The sequence below is a fragment of the Alosa pseudoharengus genome, unplaced genomic scaffold (assembly GCF_046254945.1).
Source record: "Alosa pseudoharengus isolate Yale_2024_CS ecotype anadromous, Long Island Sound unplaced genomic scaffold, YU_APseudo_1.1 YU_APseudo_1.1_scf_24, whole genome shotgun sequence".
Taxonomy (NCBI): Eukaryota; Metazoa; Chordata; class Actinopteri; order Clupeiformes; family Clupeidae; genus Alosa; species Alosa pseudoharengus.
In genome coordinates, this window is record NW_027468689.1 from 18302849 (window position 1) to 18325651 (window position 22803).

General features: G+C 42.4%; 3 protein-coding genes across 4 annotated transcripts in view; 1 reads left to right on the top strand and 2 right to left on the bottom strand.

The window, feature by feature from the left end:
- The window catches only part of itm2ba (integral membrane protein 2Ba), a 12174-nt gene extending 5896 nt beyond the window's left edge, over positions 1-6278 (bottom strand). For both annotated transcript variants that reach the window (XM_076303346.1, XM_076303345.1), the window contains exon 1: positions 6148-6278. In XM_076303346.1, coding sequence (XP_076159461.1) covers positions 6148-6234 — 87 coding nt within the window. In that variant the 5' untranslated portion in view covers positions 6235-6278. The remainder of the gene's footprint in view (positions 1-6147) is intronic.
- A 156-nt stretch (positions 6279-6434) lies between these two features.
- On the bottom strand, positions 6435-9160 carry nudt15 (nudix (nucleoside diphosphate linked moiety X)-type motif 15). Its single transcript, XM_076303347.1, has 4 exons — positions 8949-9160; positions 8620-8796; positions 8086-8282; positions 6435-6792 (listed from the first exon to the last, which is right to left on the bottom strand). Exons 1-4 carry the CDS (start codon positions 9083-9085, stop codon positions 6677-6679), a joined length of 627 nt encoding a protein of 208 aa, XP_076159462.1. The 5' UTR covers positions 9086-9160; the 3' UTR covers positions 6435-6676.
- Positions 9161-9236: 76 nt separating this feature from the next.
- sucla2 (succinate-CoA ligase ADP-forming subunit beta) lies at positions 9237-22149 on the top strand. Its single transcript, XM_076303336.1, has 11 exons — positions 9237-9356; positions 9965-10160; positions 13693-13792; positions 13990-14152; positions 15680-15808; positions 16411-16549; positions 17781-17942; positions 19777-19919; positions 20256-20376; positions 20509-20597; positions 20744-22149. Exons 1-11 carry the CDS (start codon positions 9273-9275, stop codon positions 20816-20818), a joined length of 1401 nt encoding a protein of 466 aa, XP_076159451.1. The 5' UTR covers positions 9237-9272; the 3' UTR covers positions 20819-22149.
- Positions 22150-22803: the final 654 nt, after the last annotated feature.

Sequence of the window (22803 nt, forward strand, 5' to 3'; positions counted from 1 at the left end):
TGGTTGTGACTGACTTTACAACATACTGTGGATTTCTTTGAGACAAAAGTATAGGTCTAAAGATAAATCTTGTGTGATTTTTGTAAAATGAGACGGAGTAAAAAAACTGAGGGAAATTGGAGCCAACCAAGTCAAAACCTTTGAGAACAAAATTGAAAGCAAAGAAAATCAATTACAGGCAAATGTCGAACTCATTCTCGTTTGTTTACTTGCTTTACTTTACTCAATGACTTACTAAGTGAGCTATTACGTAATCAGAGTATCAGCATAAGAGAATGTGCCTAAGAAAAAAACATGGACTTTCGTACAGCAGCAAAACACACACTATAAAAAGTGTGGGATTCGAACCCAAAGACAGTTACGTGGTAATCACTGAGCACTGAACTATGGACAAGCTCACAATGTGAGGGTTTGTGTGTGAGTATAAAGTAACATGGATGTAGATAGTCAAAATGTATGTTATTATTTAAAGTTTGGCAAAATTTCACACGGCCCAACGAATGTTGTAATGATTATGCATGTGGATCTTGCATATCCATGTGGACAATCTTTCTCTGCTTGGATCCCTAATGATTATCATCAACTTATTAACTACAGTTGGCTTTATGAAGTAACACTCTGCTCTTCATAAATGTATGGAGCATGGGGCATACTGCTGCTTTTATTCTAAAAAGGCAACGTTTTGATTCTCTCAACAGATCTTCATCAGGCAAATAAGTTCTTATTTGTCTGATGAAGATCTGTTGAGATTGAAACGTTGCCTTTTTTAGAATAAATAAAGTATTTTTTGGAGCCCATATACAGTGTGCATACCATCTCCTTCTCTCTCTCTGGCACCTGTTAATACATATTTTGGATGTGCGCACCCGTTTCCACAAATGCATACTGCTGTCTGACATGAATGGTGCAGTTTGCTACAGTATTTCTGTCCTAAAGTTGCACATAAAGACTCAAGGGTCCCATTTTTGACAGACATCTGTCTGTTCACTTCCTTGCATTCCACAGTTCTTAGGGGGAGCCGTTTACTCCCCAGCAGATCTACTACTGATCTGGTGCAGATCCATGCCAGGCCTGTTTGGATGCCCGCAAAGAAATTAGGTGGTACTTGTGACTTATCTTTATTGGCATTTTTCTCCATTGCAAACAATGAGCTGCGGGGTCTTATGTAACGCATGCGCATGGGCGGGCGGGCGCACACACACACACACACACACAGCTAATCCAGCCTTTCATCCTAGTTGCCTTGTTTGACCTAGCCGCTGATCTAGCATAGGCTGCGCGTGCTCCACAGCTAGATTATCTACCCGTGCTCAGCATGTCATCTGGCCATTTGCTTTCACTCCTGTCTTCCTTAAACAGATGCTTTCCTTACCCCACCATCCGAGTTCCTCCTCCATCTTGTTTCTTTCTCTCTCCCTCCCTCCTACAAACTCCACTCCGACCCTCTCCTCATCCTCAATCTCTTTTGGTTCTGCTCTTACACCACCTCCTGGCCCTCCCAAATCCAACTTCCTCCTCAATCTTGTTTCACCCTCCCTCCTACAAACTCGACTCCTTCCCTTTCCCATCCATCGGTCTTTCTTTCTTTCTTTCGGTTTCGTTCACACCTCCCCCCCCCCCCCCCACGCTCCCTTCTCTTCATCGCATTTGTTTGTTCCTCAGCCCACACAGTCAAACTAGTGTGTGGGCGTTGATGAAGGACCTTTGCAGCCCTGTCCAAAGTACGACAGAAAAAAAAGAAAAAAAACACAAGGAGAGGAATTCCCGATTGCTGGTCACTATATGACCTTCAGTCTGAACACCCTTTAATAGCACAGGCGTGATGGCCTGTAAACAAGTCCAGGGGGGTGACGGTTTCGCTTCAACTTTGAGAAGGGGTTAAGGGATGTCAATATTCAACAAAAACAGAGCTGAGAAGGCAGAAGTGACTGGAGTGGAATGGGCGATCCAATCCACCTCACCAAATCCAACAACTGGCTTCACATAGGTCACCCACATACTACAACTGTGCTTCCAGGAAAGTCAGGCTTTATGCAGATCAAGTGAATTATTGCTACATGTGTGTGTGTTTGTTGACAGAGGTGGGGTTTGGGGGCATTTTGAAGGCCATTAGCACAGCTATTAGCACACGATTTGCTCAGAACAAAGGATTTGTTTAGGGAGGAGATGCTGGCAGGGTCATATCTCTCCCTAGAGATAAATTGGGAAAATCACAAACATACACAATGCAAGACTGATGAGCAAAACGTCTGTTGGTAATAGGGTGTCTTGTGGGATGGAACAGAAAAAATATTATCTGGATATAACAATGCTGTGCTATGTTAGGTCTGTAATGAAACGTGTAAGACTACAGATGAAATGCTCAATAATGTGAAAATGTAAATGTATTTGAGGTAATCTAGGCCTATTTACAGTTTTATCCTCATTGACGGGAAAAGTAAAAACAAGACATTTCTTGGCTAAAAAGTGGAAGCTCGACACACGGATAGGGCAATTCTGAGAGGAAGTACCGACTTTCCTCTTGACAGCAGTGAGTATGCACACAAAATTAACCTCCCTTCACTAACATGAATACCACCCCATCAGATCTTCAGTCTTCCATTTTGCATATATTACGTGGAGTAACAATTTTATTTTCCTTCTAACTGAATTACAGTGAAACAATATAACGATACATTTGCGTCACCGCTATGATAATTGTCGGCAACAAAAACAACTCATGCTGGTATTGTTTAGTGCTGGCAATAACATGCAATAACTACCTCATTCCCCAGACACGGTCCCCATCTCCTCTGTCTCTTCCTCTCCACAATGGAAAACCTCTTATGAAGGGAGGCAAAATCCTTTTGCCCAGTAAGCCAAGGAACTTCATCGCTTCCAGGTCACTAGGTTTACCCTTTTATGAATTCTACAAACAATAGACAGCGCACAACACATCACTCACGCCATCAGCTTGATTTTGCAAAGGTTTCTTAATTGCCTATCTGCCAATCTGAAAGCCTAATTTACTACTGATATGACACAGCCAGACTATCTACAGTGGTGTTTTGGGAAGAGGGAACATGTCTGGCACCAAGCCGATGAAAATTTGCCCGCGGATTGCGGCGAAACCCACCAGAGACGAGACTACATTTCCACCCACAACCTACTCACAAGAGCACCATCTATCACCATAACTTTTTTTGGTTGAATCTTCACAACTAGATTGAGCGTGATCTTCGAAGTGTCTGATTAGACATTTCCAGCTCAATTGAGTTTATAACTGATCCCAGCTCCCAACCAAAATTACCACCTCTTCTCAATTATGCCAGATACACACATATTACAGGTCTTAGACCATAAACAACCAGGTCTTAAACTGTAAACAAGATACAAAGAAACAAACAGGATGAACAAAATACAACACTACACTGTAAATCCCCAAGTAACCTACAGTCTGCTAACCTGCAGAGGTCTGCAACAAAATGCGGGTATTGTATGTAGCCATAACATCAAGATAGCAAGATCTCAGAAAAGACTAAGAAAGAGCACACACACATTTACTCTTCCTGTTTAAAAACTGCCTCAAAACTATGGTTTGTGTAACCATGAAACAAGCATTGCATCAGCATTCCCAGGTCCCCAGGGTGACGAGCCATCTTGTGGGTGGTGTTTGTGAGTTTGTCTGGGCGTGCAGAAAGAGAAGGAGAACGAAGGAGTGTGAGAAAGAAAGAAAGACAGAAAGAGAGGGTGAGAGAGAGAGAGAGAGAGAGAGATCTGAGCTAAAACATTTAACTCCTCACAACACAAGCAAGCCGATACATGCCGCGCTGTATGCTAGCTACCTACCTACCCACACAAACACACTAAGCAGAACAGGTCACACAGTACAGGGCCTCAGGCTTCCTTGCACTCACAGTCCTCACTGAATCATTCAGGCAGTAGGCTTTGCCTATAGCCCTGTAGTGTTTCCAATGCATGGGCTGTGCTGGCTTGGGGTTGACAACTCCGGCTGACTGAGACCTCTTTGTATGTCATAGGTGAAAAAATGCGGAAGGCTATATCTGTGTTTAGACTACTACAATTAAACAGCCTGCCATTTACTGTATTGTGAAACAGAAGTCGATATCAAGCTTTTGTTTTGCATATTTAGGTCTGTTTGTCCATCTGTATTGCCTATACTTCATTCTCTCTCTGTCAATCTTTTGATGGAAATAGACAGATATCTGTAGGTTTATCGGTCATCATCCTCTTGTTCTATCCCTCTCTGACTAACTAGTGGGATGAGGCAGAAAAATCCCTTCTGCCGGCTGTTCGCTTTTGCCATGGAAGATTAACGTGTAATCTCTCACACTTCACGTTGACTTGTAGACCTGTCCGAAATGTGCTTAGGTTGTCCTTACCTCTCTTGGCCTGCACTTCCCTAAGAATCTGCTCTCGTAAGCCATTTAACTTCCTCGCTTTTCTCCTATCTCATGACCCATTTTTACTTTCTCCTAAACTCTTGATCAACTGATTAAAGCCATGGGTTACTTTATGTATGCAAATACAAGCACGCACACACACGCCATAAACACACACAGGCCTACACAGTACGTCAAGCAAGGGAAAAGTCTGCCTGAAGTTATCAGAAACTTTTAAAGTATTTTCAAATCTTAAACAACCTGGCTTGTGCCTGAATTCAGGCACTATGCCAGAGAACTTTAAGACCTAGCTACAATCAAACATACTACCAGTATGATAGATGTCCTTTCATCTTAGCAACTTGATTTTGGCTGAATCATTTTTTAAGAATGCTCCGCCTAGTTCTGGACTACACCAAATAATTGCTCTCAGCGGCAAAGTCCAAATGACACCATGTTACACATCATTGTTTTTCTTTCTGTTCAAAAGGACATTGAAATAGAGGGCAGAAAGAGTAGCCAGTGAAATTACCAGGTGGACCTTGCTAAAGGGCCAAGTGACGGAATATCACATAATGTCCTGTATAGTCAACATAACCCCAACAGGTTATTCAGGATACCCATTAACATAAGGACATGGTGGTTTAGATATTTTACTCTGTGCTCTTATTTACTCATGATTCACACTGCATTTGTCATCAAATTAGCAAAGACGCCAAACCATCCAAATTGACACCATTTCAACAACAGATGGTGTCTTTTCTCGGGCTCCACGCAAGGACTCATGGAGTCCCAGAGATAGACTAACAGAAGACAAGGATGTGTGAAAGTCTGACACCTCGCTCGATTTATAATCACTTCACACTTAAAGACCGCTGATCGCGTAGCTGCTTCGCGACTTCCGCCTTTGTTACTCACCCACCTTCCAAACGATCCCAAAAGGCGAAGAGAAAAGGAAACATGAGCCGCAGCAGTCAACTTGATTGGAAGTTAAATTTATAGTGCCTGAATATATGAAACAAAACACATATACTGACATATATACAACCCTTTAGCCTTCGCAATAATCTCTACTTTCCAGCTTAAGAGATTTCCCATCGTTGTCGGAAACAAGGAAATATTCCAAGGGAAGCTTTGAACATATGTCGTCTTTAAATTGTGGTAACTTAATGTTACTAACTCAAAGTACACAATTGCCTTTAGATAACATCAGACTACCGCTAATCATACATATTGTTTCGCAGCAAGTCGACATGTTTGTCAACAATTAACGTTAACGTTAAGAACTTCCCTCAGTGTTTCAGCAACTGAGAGACTGAGTATGTTCTGTGGTTCTGAGCAGTCAGCCATTTTTCTTATAGCGTCGGATTAGTCAAAACAGACTGTGTTGGACGGAGCAGGTCAAAACCGGGCAATGCTACAAACCTTTCGTATGTAAAGGTTTAGTAGTAGGCCTACGTTGCATTAGTTTTACTTTGCATAAAGCACTAACACGCGTGCACTAAATAATTTCGTCTCACCTCAACTCGAAAGACGAAACCACAGCTCAGTGTAATCGACACTGTTTGGAGGCCCCGAATTCATAAAAACAGCGCTCGCCATTTGTTATTCAAATAGTGGCAAATGCATTGCACGTCTTAAATCAGAAAGCCTTTAATACCACGGTTATGGTATAGCCACCGAGAATACCTGGATCTCAATCACCCCCTCGGTTTTCAGTTTATCGACAGAGTTGAAAGAATAAAATAATTAACGTTAGATTTACCCTTTCATCAGGTATCAATGCCTCCTCCTTCCCATCTTTCTTCAAATCCTTTTGACCAAGAGCAGCGTTGAACGTTAATTTCACCATTGTGGAAAAAATATGCGAGAGAAATCTCTCCTCGTAGGTCGACCTCCCCTGTAAATACCCAGACTAGCAATGACGCATTTTAAACGCAAGGCAAGAGATCATAAACCCGAAGTCACCACTAGAGGGAGTCTACATCCATGATCATATATGGCTTACTTCTTTCAGATATGTTTATTTATGCATTACTCTTTTAATTAAAGTTTCTTGACTTCTCTTCACAAAGCAATCCTGTGTGGCTACAAGTCCTGGATGACACTTCCCACAGGCTCTAGGGGTCTGTTTCCAATAAATGGATTAGACTAAATGCTTTTTTTAAAATCTCCACGAAGTTCCCTTTAGGTCCAGGACTAGGCTTAACCCATGAATTGAAAACTGTGCCGAGAAGTTTAGGGGGATATTCTGTAAGTCAGAGGACAAACTGAAGGTCAAATTTCAGTTCCAGTTATGTTCCATTTGGGAGGTCTTTGAATGGATGGTATCCTTGTTGTCTTAGACAGGCCAGAGGCAGGAAAAGCTGCTCTTCAGGGGGGAAGTTGTCCCATCGTACCCAACGCCATCCTAAAAACAAGACATACAGTTTATAGTGCATTGTACACAATGCTCTACAGACAAACAATTTTCTTCCATGCCACTGTGTATGTGTGTGTGTGTGTGTAAGTCTTATTATAGAGACTATGACGACATAATGTCCAAGATAATCAGTGATCTGTGTTAAAGGCATCCTATGCAACATTTTAACCTTGATATAACAACTTCAAAGTAATTTTGATGGTGAACTAACTCGTAATAGGAAGAATGGCACACCACCCCAGCCGTACCCTACAGAGAACCAGCCTGGCAACTTCGCTCTCTCGTGACCCAGAGAATCACAAATTGCTTTATGGCAATTGTACAATAGCCAACCTTTTGTGTGAAATCGTGTAATATTACCTGGTCAGTCAACATGGCTCTTCAGAGATTATCTTTGTCGGTTTATAAACAAATCCACAAGTACAGTGTACTTTCCCCCTACAGGGGGAAAGGTGCAAGCCAAGAGTGGTGTACGGCAGTTATGTAAAATAAATACTCAAAAAAAAAAAAAAAGAAACTGCATTGGATACCTTTAACACTACCTACGATTTGTTGACTATGGTGAACTGTAATTTAATGCCTGTATATTGGGAACCATACTCTAATCTGACTATAGGATGCACTTCAAAAAAGAGTTAGAAGTCATGTTAATTTCAAGGTGCTGCAGGTATCATCCACACACCTGCTTATAATATTACTCTGTATTGCAGAGGATATGTAGCATATTCCCTTTGGATATAAGTGTAGACTAGATGGATCACTCATATGGCAATAATCAATGACACACAAATATGTTCAAATGTCCCAAAAGTATGGCGCATAATGGCTGTTGTTATGCCCCACAATTATGGCACATAATGGCTGTCGTGCATCACCCAAGTGGGTGCTACACATTGGTGGTAGTTAGTGAGGTTCCCTCTTCATTGTGAAGCACTTTGAGTGTCTAAAAAAACGATGTGTAATGTAATGTGTTGTTGTTGTTTGTAAAAACACTACATTACATTAAATTCTAATTAACATACTAAAAACAAAGAGCCTCAGTGTACATTACGTATACAAGCTGTGTTTGTTGGTGTTGCTGATAATGTGATCTGTGTTTCAGTAGGCCAACAAAAGTCTAATGTGAAACATTATCATTACAAGCGGTCCTCAAAGCCAACCTGAATGTAATAAGCTATTATTATATTATGACATATCCAAAAGAACGCTTTGTTGGTTAGAGTGAGGGGGCTACTACCGGTATACAAATAGCTTATAACAAATATCACAATTCATAAGTACCTTCATTCTTTTCAGGTTCAAGATTCACAGGCTCTTTTGAGATGTCTCTGTTCAGTTCACCCTGCATAAAGATAGTGATGTAATGGTAATTCTCCTCTAGCTTGATGGAGTTCACCACGGATGCGTATTGTAGGTTTTTCAGATGGACCCCACTCTCCTCCATCACCTCTCTCTGTGCACATTCCTCCCATGTTTCTCTGTTGAGGGGTAAATCTGTTCAAGTCTATACAAACATCTTAATCATTCCTGTAGAATCATTTTATGTCGGCTATTTTTAAATTCAAAATCTCTTCATAAGCATCAACAAAGCTTAATTTCCAACAACAAAATAATATACTGAGTGTATATCACAGTATTCACAAAAAACTCTCTCTCACACACACACACACATAGAGAGATAGGAGAGAGAGAGAGAGAGAGAGAGAGAGAGAATAGTTTTCCAGATTTAGAAGTTGGATTCATCTGCTTTCCATGTTTTTGTTTTACATCATAGACTGTATATATAGTTCTATACAGTCTATGATTTACACTTACCCAAACTCTATGTGGCCACCGGGTAACTGATAAGTACCTTTGCCCACGGGACCTTTTCTTTTACCCAGCAGAACACAACTCGGGTTTAACAAATCAGTGACGATTACACCAAGTCCAACTCCAGGACGCTTAGGGCTACAGTTTCGCACCGCTGTCTCTGCCATTCTACTAGACACCCTGCGGAACAGAAACATGTTAAGAGTACCCTAATAATAATGACTGGAAAATAAATGACTTTCTATAACAGCATGGATGACCAATTTGAAATCGGAAATCTGTTGCAAAGACTCCAACTGCGCAGCCTACAATCAACAGTTCAATGAACTCACTGTAAACCCCTGTATGGAACAAATCTTAGAAGGAACATGTAGAACCACGGGCTCTGGTAGAACCAAGAGTCGTCGACAGATTCGACGAGAAGACTTATGGAAAATATCAAAATATAGTTAGGCTCCTTAGCTCTCATAACAGACAAGACGATACGTATTTTACATTGAGGGAAATCAATCACTGTAGTGCATTTCTTGAGGTATCATCTCTGGTATCATCTAGGATATGACTTAACCGCGCATGGGCAAAAAATGACGTTGACTTTCTGCGCAGGCGCTATCAGAGATTTGTTTTTCTCCGCGGCTGCTAGTCGAGAGAGAAACATGGCGACGTCCCTGATTTGTGGCCGGTTGTCCGCTGGACTAAGGAATTCCGGGTCCAGGACAACTCTAAGCTCAGCAGCTAAGGTTAGTTGGTGTTATGGTGTAAATTAATGTCTCGCCATATTATGGATGTTCATAAGTTGTCGCCAATCGACCTCTTAGGTTGAATCGCCTCAGAAGCTAGAGCTAACGTTAGATAGCTCGCTAACGTTAACTAGCTAGGGTCACATTTGACATTAACTGACGTTAGCAGGATAGCTTTACTTGTCAACAACTAATGTTTCTGAGTTCCTTGGACATTTCGTGCCATACTGGCAAAATGTCGGTTACATATTCATGTCTGTCAAACAAATATAAGTGTTGTTTTCAGAATGATGTGAAACGCCAGTGATCAGTACAGCTGACGAATGAACACTGTCTATGGACCACTTTGACCTCCACGGGATGGTGCTCATAAATGGACGTGGTGTAGCTCTCAGTGGAATTTCAAAACAACTCTGTGCTAACACAACACTGTTGATAGGACTTCACCTGATTATTGCTATAAATAATCCTTGGGCTAACGTCTTAGCCAGACTGACACGTTAGACAGGCCGCCTGTCTACAATCTTACCCGAGCTTGCATTTTTGGCTAGTGCTGGCCTGCAAGTTAATAGCAGCAACGTTAGCAACTTATGTGTATCCCTCCTCAGGTCCTCGGTGGAGCCACAGGTCTGTTCGCTGGACATGGCTCCCAGCAGCCTCCCTTGGCTATGCAGCAGCAGCAGAGGCACCTGTCGCTGCATGAGTACATGAGCATTGGGCTCCTGAAGGAGGCTGGCATAGCCGTGCCCGCTGGCATGGTGGCCAGCACACCTGACGAAGCCTACTCGGTTGCCAAGCAGATTGGTAAGACTACACACACAAAGCACAATAAGACCACAAATTTGAAGTATGATGATTATATATAATGAAATGTTTCTAAATCACCTGCTGTAAGCTATATAAACAGCTAACTGAAGCGAAGCATGAACACGCTGGTGGGAACGCTGAAATTAATGTAAATGGAGCTCAGTAGAGGGTGAGGTTTATTAAGGGGCCACAATGTCTAACTACATTTCTGACTAATGCTTGTAGGTTGGAAATGTGTCAGTCATACTTGTACCTGGGTTAGTTTCTGTGAACAGTTGGTTTTCATAAGGATAAAATGGTTGTCAGTAGAGCTCTCGGATGTGATTACTGTATGCTGAGGTCCAGTCTGTAGGGGATATGCAGCTCTTTGTCATACTGTTGTAATCAGAATCTAATCTAAGTAAGATCATAAGGGTGTCAGCAGATTTCTGTATGTCTAAAATACCTCATATCAAAGTGAATATCAAATATCTTCTTTTGGTCTATGTCTAATTAAACTCTGGATTAACCTATATCCCAGTAACATCTAACTGCCATCTTTTTTCATTGTTGACGATGGTGTTTAACCTAATTCTAGGGAATATGGAAGAGTGCAGAAGAGAAGGGAATGGCTTTAAGGCCACATGAACCAGTACAGTTTGCACAAGACCAGTAGCATTGACTACTGACCAGAACGAGTACACCTCCTAAAAGCTTAGCTGAGCACTTACTCCCTGCTATGACTGCATGTCAGATTTCATTCATTTAAGATTTAATTCTTATTTACTCCAGTTAGTCCTGTTTATTATTAAAGAAGAAGTACGGGTGAGATAAAGTGAGTGCAGTCTGTTGTCTAGCTATTTTTGCAGTGGCTGGTCACCAATGTGTCTATCCTATACATGCCGCTAAGTGATAAAAATAGCCTGTAAAAGTTCAAGACTGGCCTCTCACTCTGTGTCGCTAATGTGTGTCCACTGAGGCCAAAGCCTTCATGTTACAAGACTGAGCTAGGGGAGTGTTTATAGAGCGCAACAGTCGCGCCCACGGTCGATTCCGGAAGTAAGAACTCAATACAATTTCTCCATTGACAACTGGAGTATAAGCCATAAAATCGTAACCGTCAATGGTAGACTTAAAAACAGCTATGACATGGCTAAGCGATTGTATATGCTCATATAGACGTTCATGGGGCATCTACCTTGTTTTGAGAAAAAATAGTTTTGTTCGCAATTTCACATTAAATCGCTACACTACCCAAAATCCTAATGTGTAAAAGCAGAGCCTTTGATTGGTAGAGATCACCGTTGCCATGGAAATGTTTATGCTGTAACTGTCGTCGTTACTAATGTTGCATGCTCCTTGCTGAACAAGATGGATGCCAGCAGTCAGAGCGATGTGTGACCTGTTTTTCTCTAACCTGGCCCTAGCCAGATGAATTTCGCTCCGTCTAGCTCCACTCATCCATCTGGAACCGATCCATTGAAGTGTTGCTTCAGAAGGCTGGACCTAATCAAAAAATGCTTGCATATGATTGAATAAGCCACTTGTCCGTCATCTATTGACGTGCTACTTCAACCACTCTCATCGAAGCCAACTCGTGACGCTGATAACAGTCTCACAGTCGCTTCTACGCTATGTCACATCTATGAAACTCCCGCCCTGCGTCCTGATTGGCTAAACCATAAAGTTGGTTGGAGAAATCACTCTCAATGGAAGAGGTTCCAGATGGATGTGAGTGAAGCTAGCCGGAGCTAAGCGGAACGACATTCATCTGGCTAGGGCCAGGTTAGTTTTTCTCACCTTGAAAGTTGAATTTACTAAATGGAAACGGTTGGTAGTTAGTCATCTTGTTGTCTTACATTCAAAAGTAAGCATGTTAAACTATCGTTATGTTGGAATGTATAATTCGCGATGGCTGATGGGATGAGTAGTTCCTTTATTCGGAAATTAAAATATGTGCACAGTCTTGTACCTTTGCCTTTTTTCATTTTTCTGTTCGTTTTTTGCACAACATGAAATGTTGTATGATTACGAGTCATGTCATAACTGGTCAGCCTAAGTCAGGGTCTTTATATATGGATTTTGCCAGACGCCAATTGGAGAAATGAATGGGAAACTTACTTCCGGAAATTAAGCTCTCTTGGAGGAGGGGCGGGGCAGTTGAGCTCCATAGAAGGCTCACCCCATTGGTTTGTTATTGTGTGCCTATATCTCTGAAGTGGCTGTGTCTTCTCTCTGGTTCTGGAGTCTAAACATAGTCATGGCCTGGTTGCTGTTCTGCTTGTCACACTTTCAACAAAAGAGCTGCAACTGTGCCTGTCTGTGATCGATGTCGGCAGAGTAAACTCATTCCTATAGTGTATGTGTGTGTGTGTGTGTGTGTGTGTGGGGGGGGGGGCACTGAATGTGACTTCCCCCACTGACAACACTTATCAGTGGTGTTGGTGAGTTTCACATCCATATTTTTCAGCCCTGAGGACGCTTCTTGCTGAGAAGTTTGTTCCTATGCTTTTTTTTTCTGTCCTGGGTGTGATCGAGGTGAAAGGTGAACAGGTGGGGTGAGACACATGTACCACCCTCAGCAGTCTTCACACGAGGGTGGGTGGGGCTTTGAAGGACATTCCAGAGGTCCCAGTATTGCTATTAATGAGGACCCAGAATTAGCCCCAGTTTAGTATGTTGGTGTACAAAAAGTGAGCTAACAACCTAAAACATATGCAGACTCCCATAATAGCACAGTTGGCACCGATAAAAGCTTGCTAGCATGCTAACCGTTGTCTTAAGTTAATAAACAGTAATTGGCTATGTTGTGCTTTGAATCCCTTACTTACATTTTCATGTGCTGGTTTGTCTTGGAACACAGACCTACATAGCCTTATGGTGAATAGCTTGGGGAGCAAGTGGGAGTTGCAAGTTTGTTTATCAGCTTTTCACATGACCATATGAAATTAATTTAAAGAGAAGACCTAAAAACTTTGCAAATACTGTATGTACTTCAAAGTTTCCCACAGTAACAAAGAAAAGTTTCCCTCAGTAACAAGGAAATGTGCTGTACACACGTTGCTCCAACATGGTAGTTAGGGGAACAAATCGTAGGAGATTATTTTTGCCAGCTGTTTGCATCGTAATATTTCAGATTTGTAGGTGATATGTCTAAGTAGGAAGCATACCAGTAACTTGAGAAGTGATAAAAGAAAGAAAGAAAGAAATTGAGAAGTGATACATTCTGGGAATGTCATTACTCAATTCTTTTTGTATATCCTCAAACATAGTTCCTCTAAGCACCGTTTTTTTTCTCCTTTTTTTTCTTCTTCGTACTGTGACCTCGAAATAGATCTGTGTGAAAAATTGCCGGAGTTCTCCTTATAAGCATTCAAACAATTTGATCTTTTTTGGGACCCACACTTTTGTAACTTGTTACATGTGTTACGTCACATGTTTTTTTTAGGTGAACTGTGTTGTTAAGTAAACTCAAAATTCTCCAGTTTTAAATCTAATCTTTATCTCTTTATTACCCTCTCTCTATCTTTCCCCCCCCCCCTCCTCTCAGGCTCTAAGGACTTGGTGGTGAAGGCTCAGGTGCTGGCTGGGGGCAGAGGAAAAGGCTCATTTGAGGGAGGACTGAAGGGGGGAGTGAGGATTGTTTTCTCGTATGTTGTTGTTTTTTTCTACTGTTATTGTTTGGTTGTTTTGCTGGATTATAGATTTGTGGTGTGTTTGTTAGTGGGTGTATTGCCATCTGGGTCTCATCTTTTACTCTCTCTCTCTCTCTCTCTCTCTCTTTCTCTCTCTCTCTCTCTCTCTCTCTCTCTCTCTCTCTCTCTCTTTCTCTCGCTCACCCCCCAAGACCTGAGGAGGCTCGGGACATCTCCTCTCAGATGATTGGCAAGAAGCTCTTCACTAAACAGACGGGGGAGGCAGGTCGCATCTGCAACCAGGTGTTCATCTGTGAGCGCCGCTACCCCCGCAGGGAGTACTACTTTGCCATCACCATGGAGAGGTCCTACCAGGTGAGGGGGGTTGGGGGTCACGGCAACCATGCGGGGTGAATTCTGAGTTGCGTAGTGACAGCAGATGTGTCCCCGTGTCTGTGAAGTGAACGGGCAACAAACAATTATTTTAATAGTCGTGTCATCTGATGATTATTCTTATGTTTATGGTGTTAGAGGACGTGACTTAAAGTGATGTGCATCAATAAATATTACATTAACGTTAGTGAATAGTTCACAGTAAAGTCATGCAGACTAAATACAATTTTAGAGGTATTTATTTTCCTTTACAAATGACTAATGAACATTTGACATTTGAAATGGAAAAAACCCATGCACAATCAATATTTCCAATGAAGATTACTGTTCCATCATAAAAAATAGACCATGATTATTTTATTAGGCGGTGATTACAGTTGAGTATGGCTGGCCCTGGCTATCCAACTGTTTCCATTAAGAATGATTATGCTGGACTTTGTCACAACTGTCTGCCTTTGTTGTCTAATTTAAAATACAGACACAAACAGCGTAGGTGTTCCACCTCAACTTCTTCTCAACAGAGTTTGACGAAACAAATATAACTCTGTTAGCTTGTTAACTTAGGGGCCTGACTAAGACTGCTGCTTGTCAGGTGTGTCTCCGAAAGCAAAACCTCTATATCAGTGTGGGTTTAAAGTTTGCTCTATACAGTGTGGTCATTGTGTAGCAGGGAAGTAGAAACCTCAGTCATCCTGTGTGGGTTGAGGTTAGGGTTTGAAGATCGATGAGAGGAGGGGTTTCATGAATGCACAGAGAAAGATCAGCAAATCGATACCAGAGTGGAGTGGAGATCACATGAATGGTCAATGTAAGAATGGAATGTCTGCAGGATGAAGACCTAGGGGTCGAAATGCGTTGTCTGTGTTTTGTTGCCCATTCTCCAAATATATAAAATTGCAAATAATTGAAGACAGAGTGCCTTGGTTTCTTTCATCCTGGTGGTAGCCAGCCACTGCCGAGATTTGGTGATTTGTATGGAATGCCTGCATATTGGTGGCACAGGCTGCCTTCAATATTTGTTCCTTTGGGCTTGCTGTAATATTCACCATTAGGCTGTCATTCATGGAAGCTGAGGCAGCTGCTGATCAGAGCAGAAAGATTTTGCATACATGTTGGTTAATAAAAAATACAAAAAAACCTTTGCTTAGGGATATGTGCACAGCATTACTTATTGCAGCTCACAGTGAACAGAGATTTATTTATTTGTTAGGTTATTTCTAGATTAGAATAAACTAAGGGCACGTTAGTAAGCATGACATGACTAAATTCAGACTGAGACTACTACACTTATTCACCACTAGGTGGCAAAATGTGTTCACTAAGTTATTGCACTGCTCTCCAAAGCTTTTCCAGATTATGACTTAGAAATAATTGCTGTAAACGTGAGCTTTATATATATCCTGCCCTTATTACACTTCTCACATGCATATTACCAACCAACAACCTACTGGACTACTTTTTCAGAGATGTGATGTTTTTATTTACAATTTTTTGCTTTTTTTTGTTCAGGGTCCCGTGCTGATCGGCAGTTCTCAGGGAGGCGTGAACATCGAGGATGTGGCGGCAGAGAACCCTGATGCCATCGTCAAAGAGCCCATCGACATCATCGAGGGCATAAAGAAGGAGCAGGCTGTCCGGGTATGAGAGCTCTCTCTCTCTCCTTCTCCTCCTCTACCTCCTCCATCTATTCTCTCTCTTCCTGCTCTAGCACCTCCTCATTACTATCCTCCTCCACCTCGTCTCATCTGCCTCCTTTACCATATCCTCTTCCTCCTCCTCCACCTCTTCTTTCTCTTCCTCCTCCATTCCTCCGCCACCTGCTGACATGACTGTCGCACACACTCGGGGCTTAAGGTCCGATCTCTCTCTCTCTCTCTCTTTCTTTCTTTCTTTCTTTCTTTCTTTCTTTCTCTCTCTCTCTCTCTCTCTCTCTCCCTGTCTGGGTGTCTCTCCTGGATGGGGATCAGATCTAATCTGGTACCACATTTGACTCTGCAGGGGAAAAATCTCCTAGAAAATGAGGTGCTGTTGGTCCTAGATCGGGCTCTTTAGCATGGATGCATGCATATAAATTATGCAACACGCAGAGACACACATCAAATACCTTACAATTAATTGTTCTTTTTTTTGAGCTTCAAAAGGTGTGTTAAACCCCTCTCTCTCTCTCTCTCTCTCTCTCTCTCTCTCTCTCTCTCTCTCTCTCTCTCTCTCTCTCTCTCTGTACACATCACTTTCTGTAGTTGGCTCAGAAAATGGGCTTTCCAAAAGCTCTGATTGACGAGGCAGCAGAAAACATCATTAAACTGTACAACGTTTTTATCAAATACGATGCCTCCATGGTGGAGATCAATCCAATGGTGGAGGACGCCTCAGGCACGGGTAGGAATGACACATTTTCTTCTCAAACAGGATAACTACCATTACATTATTCCCCTATTTGTAATACTAATGCAGAAATCTGTATAATTGCTGTCTTTTAATAACATTGTTTTCTTACCATCACCTTGAGTAATACACACACACTTCTTGTTTTGCATTGAATATTCTGACTTGAACGTTCTATATTTATTTAAAGCGAGAAAGCAGTGATTTCACAATGTAACATTTGACAGTTATTGAGTGAGGAATTGGAGTAGGGTGAATGCTTTTAGCATGTTACGTATAGACAAGCAAGTAGTCGCTGACACTGAACTTGACTGTCCAGTATGTTGTGTCGTCTGGTAACAGGAGACGACAAGACTAAGATAGGAACTATTTTTGGGGGGTGGGGGAATGAACAAACCAAAATCTAAATAAATGATCGAAAACACAATTTGATGTCTTCAAACTCAATTACAGTATTTTCCGGAATATAAGTTGCATCAGTCAGTCAATCAGTCAGTCAAATGTGTCATGAAGAGGAAAAAAACATATAAGTCGTACTGGACTATAAGTCGCATTTATTTAGAAATTTATTTCACAAAATTCAAGACCAAGAACATACATTTAATCTGGAAAGGCGAATTATTCAACTACACAATAGCACACAGAACAACAGGCTGAATAGGTGTCCGGTATGTCAACGTAACACATTAACAGTTATTCAGCTACACAATTTAGCCAATTTGATGTTGGTTAGTTTGATGTTGGTTAGCTTAGCTTCGTTTATTTGCTTACCCTCGTTTGAACTGCCGCTGTCCTTTGCTGTGTAATTTGTTAGCTAGATGCTAGCGGTTAGCGAAATGCTAGCGGTTGGCTTTTTTGGTGATGCACTTACCTGGGAGGCTGAATAGGCTAAATTAACATAACAAGCATAGAGCGCCCTCTCGCGGCTGTAGACATTAATGTTTACTCTATTATATATATACTCTAAATTATATATATTTTGATATAAAAGTCGCGCCCGACTACAAGTCGCGGGACAAGCCAAACTATGAAAAAAAAGTGTGACTTGTAGTCCGGAAAATACAGTAGTTGGTAGAAGAATAACAATATACCTACTGCCAAATCACAGCTGTCACTATATCTGTTACCAACACCACTCTCACTTTATTGCTTATTTGCTCTCTCTCTTCTTCACAACTCCCTCTTTCCTCTCTCTCTAATTTCGTTTTTGTCTCTGACATGACAGTGATGTGCATGGATGCCAAGATCAACTTTGACTCAAACGCAGCATATCGACAGAAGAAGGTGTTCGACATGCAGGACTGGACTCAGGAGGACCCACGCGACCGACAGGCGGCTTTGGCCGACCTCAACTACATCGGCCTGGATGGCACCATTGGCTGCCTTGGTCAGTACAGTGCTCCCTGTTCACAGTTAGCAGTATTTTGTCTCTGGTGTAGATTATTTTCTAAAACTGATAGTTTTAGACCGGTCCTTGATTGTGATGGCTGAATCGCGTTTGATGGCGTTGTAAAATGCAGCATAAACATACAACTTGACCGCATTTCGTTCTATATTACTGCGCTACCATAACTTGATACAAAAGTAGCTCGACGTCGACGTTGCTTGGCAACCATTCAGATAGAGGAAATATATTTCTTGACGGAAGAATGGTTATCTATGAATAAATCATTACATTTCTCGCCTTTACTTTATGAAACTTTGCCAGGTATGCGCTAGCGCTTTGCCAAGTATCCGCTAGCGTGTCGTGCCTAACATCGCCCCTTACGGTGGGTTTCCACACAGCAAAACACCTCGCGGATTTCGGCCAGCAAAATTTCGCATCGGGGCGTGACGGCCAAACCGCTAACCTTTTGACTGCAGTGTCCAGCCAGTGGTGGCAAGCGAGCTAATCAGCTAGTTCAAACGTTTAAGTACTTAATGAAGATATCCAGGGGTCTTTATGCCTCGTCTAAATTGATGTTGCCTATTAACAACAGAAAACATTTTAATCACATACAAATTTTCGTGTTACAGCTCAGGTAGTCTCCGCCATCTTGGTCAGACTTTTTTGTAACTCCCGCCTCCAAACACAAACACGCGAACCTGATTGGTTCTTGAATGGTCCTCATTTAAATAAAGTTAAACTTTTGCCAACTTTGTTTTTCGCCTGCCTCAGCGATTTGCTCTCATTTCGCCCAACCAGGGCGAATTTCGTCTCCATTCAACCTCAATGAGAGCGACACGAAATTTCGGTGTGTGGAAACACACCGTTAGCCTGTTGCAAAATAAGTGTAACCTACGGTCTCTCGAGACTTATTGCTTAAATTTCCTGTTCCTGTAACATCGTTTGGAGACTAGCATTGTATAGTTGTATTTATAACACGGCTCTTGAAGAATGCTCCATTCACTTGAATGGGCCTTCCCAACGTTCGGCGGTCTGCTATTTCTCGATAACAGACCGTTGCTAAGTATAACAGACCGCTGTCAAGGAAAATGGGTTTTGTGCTTCTAATTCTCGTCTTTCATATCACTACACAAGGACTGGAACTTCATTCAAACGTCAAAGCAGACAGTTTGATCAGCTGAAAGCTAAAGAATGTTTGATTCAAGTTCAGCGTGTGCTGTTGCGAACTATTTGTTTCTCAGCAAAATCCACGATGAAACGGTAACAAATAGGCTATAGCCTAGGCTATGTAGGCTAAAGAGTCATATCGTGGGGAGTTTATTGTTTCGTTTTGGCAAGTAGCCGTGTAATAAACAGGATAATGTATAGAACGCCGGTCATTATCGGGAAATAGGTCCCTTCAGGGCGGAACCGGTTCGCCCTGTCGGGACCTTTTTCCCGATAATGACCGGCATTCTATACATTATCCCTTACTTATACCCGGTTACCCTCATGTTATTTGGAGGGTGGAAACACCAGACTGGTATGATTATACAAATATTTTGGGAAATTCAAAGAGGAAATATTATAGGCACCTCAGAAAAGTTCAGTATCATTGGTCATTGGGGGGCCTCAGAACACCCATTTCCCAATCTTACATCATCTATCTCTTCCATTTGCGTCCTGTTACTCCTCGCCCTAAGACTAGACTAAATGAGAACCCCTCAGTGACACTGGTATCACAGAGAAATTCAGTGCCCTTTATTTTCCCCTTATATCAAAAAATGGCCTTGAGCTCTTATAGGTTAATTGGTAGTCTTTGGTGTTAAAGGGCTGTTTGTTGTCCTTCTACTAGTCAACGGAGCAGGTTTGGCCATGGCCACCATGGACATCATCAAGCTCCACGGTGGCACCCCTGCCAACTTCCTGGATGTGGGCGGAGGAGCCACAGCGCACCAGGTGACAGAAGCCTTCAAGCTCATCACCTCCGACAAAAAGGTACTGTTGTTTGTACGTGCGTGTGTGGGTTCTGTCCTTGGTTTGTATTCATTTGGATTTTTTTTTATATAACATCGTGACAGACATAGCTGCTGGCAGTAGGGACTAGTGCTGTCTCTTTGTGTTCATCAAAGCACTTCCAAGTATTCTTAAATGGCCTTGTTGAAGTTGAAATGTTGTGTGGAAAACACACTCATGGCTGTGACAATAGGTTATTGATTGGTATCAAGTCCGTGTGTGTGTGTGTGTGTGTGGGGTTGTGTGCGCCTGGGGGTGCTGTGTCTGTATGATTTATCTGTTTGGCGTTTGTGTGTGTGTGTGTGTTTGTTTGAACAGGTCCAGGCCATCTTGGTGAACATCTTTGGAGGAATCATGAGGTGTGATGTCATTGCTCAGGGCATCATCATGGCTGTCACTGACCTGGACCTGAGGATCCCCATCGTGGTACGGTTACAAGGTAAGAGACGAGGGACAAACCCAACCTCCTGGGAGGGACGCCGCACCGTTTACACACCGGCGCAACATCAGCTCATTCCGCTCACAAAACTTTTTTTCTCCGCCCTGTGTGTGTGTGTGATTCTTGAATCAGGGACGAGAGTGGATGATGCTAAAGCTCTGATTGCTGCCAGCCCTCTGAAGATCCTGGCCTGCGATGATCTGGATGAGGCCGCAAAGATGGTGAGTCTCGGCCCCGACTCAAGAGGAGAAATACAGTGTGAATGACCACAAGGTTGGATAAAACTGTAATGACCTCTCTTTCTTTCTTTCTTTCTTTCTTTCTTTCTCTCTTTCTCTCCACCTCTCTTTCATCCTGTCTTTTTCAGGTCGTTAAACTTTCTGAAATCGTATCGTTGGCCAAAGAGGCCCAGGTGGATGTCAAGTTCCAGCTGCCCATCTAAAGCCACACCCTCCTCCTACCCTGGACACACTCACACACACACACACACTCTCTCCCCTCGGTCCTCCCAAGCTCTCTGTTGATCCACACCCCTGACCTCTGCACAGTACCTGTCGCTATCATTTCGAGTCCAGCTAGTTAAATGTTAACCATACCCTTCCCCTCCCTTACCCGCTTCAATGCTTCCAAAGATATCTTCATAGCCTACCCCTCATTGTAAGACTTGACCCTGTGGACTCCTTGTCTTGTCTCAATTCATCTTCCACCCCTCCCCCCAACTGATGGCATATTAGATCGGTTCATTTGTTACTCGTGTCGGATTTGGCGACGTCTTTTTGTTTTCTTCATTTGTCGTTGTGTTTGTTTTTAAATTCTTTTTTTTTTCTCGATGAGATGGAACTATTTATGCGGGAGTATTTATATTCATGACCAGGGCAGAGGGAAGAGGCCAAGCTGTTCTAAGCAATGTCAATGACACTGGTTCTGCTGCCTGTCACACGGTGTTTCATTAAAATCCTCCCCCCCCCCCCCCCCCCACCACCACGGCTTGGCTTTCGCTTGAGAGTCTACGTCCCATTTGTTTGTCATAGAGTACTATTTAAAGACGCACAAACAACCCCCACCCCCGCTTCCCCCTTCCTCTCACCTTGCTCCTCTGAATCCTATGGATGTCTGATTTCATTTTATCGTGTTGCAGGATTTTATTAGTTTTGATTCTTCTGTATATTTTGGGGGGGATTTGAACCTGCACCTATCAGAGCTGCTTTTTCTGAATAGTACATCCTCTATGGAGTCTTAAGTGTTATTCGTTTTGGGTCCCAGGGTCGCAGTCGAGGAGCAGCGTTTGTTGTGTTCAGATGTAAGGGAGCACAACTGTGGCCCTGTGGCTGAAGTTACATGCAAAAATACAACATCCAATAAACCCTGAAACGCCAGCCCAGTGAAGAGTGCCTTGGTGGGAGATGGGACTAGAGACGAGAGGGTATGGAGGGGTGGGGAAGGTTTAGAGGGGTGTTATTCAGGAGACGATGTCTCCTATTTTCCTCTGGGACAGAAAGGCAAGCACACTTGGACTGTACGAGGCAGCTCTAGTGAACTGGGCTCTGACTTGTATGTGTACTGACATTGGAGGCTTGCAGACCAAGGGAAACGGGGTCCACAATCACAGCCCCTATGTTGAATGGGAGCATCTTTTTTTCCTTGTCTGGTGTTACTGGAAATAAACAAATCCTCTGACAGAATGATTGTTGAAGAAGAACCCCCTCAATTGACCTATATATAGTTTGCCCTGTCGATATTAAAATAAATCCAAGCATTATGTCTGTAAACAGATATATCTGTTTCCTTGCATTATGATTTTGAGTTTTTCTCTCCTAGTTCACTGGAGGAGTCTCCTTTAACAGCTGAGGTCAGCCATTTGTTTAGAATGAAGCCAAACCTAAACTTAGTTCAAAGAAGTTTTGTCAACATTGTCAATACACACACACACACACCTTGGAGAGAAGTTAAGCACACACCCACAACAGTTATCATTCTAACTTAAACTTGGGTAGAACAACAGTCGTCTTTTCTCTGCAATATAATACGTGTTCAATTTCAGGACAAGATCAGAATATTTAATGCGCTTGCACCAAGCTTACTCGATTCATAATTTGTATTTATAAAGGTAGAACGCAATGTCCTCTGTAAGAATGCAATCCAGTCTGAATTTACCCTTCAGACCCTTCAGGCAGTCTCTTCTCTATTCCTGCCACCCTCTACGCCTCCATTTCACAAAGAGAACGTACATGAACGCAAACCACTCTGAATAATAAAAGTCGACAACAATGACTTCCTCACTGTGCTGCAAGTGTGTCATTTCACAAGAGCCGCTATCCTCAATTGTTGCCCTTTCTGCCTCAAAATAAAGAAAATTCCTCTCCTTGTGGAGGAAAATTACTATTCAGTTGGCCACCACATGCAGGTGCAGAAATTATAAGGAAAGTG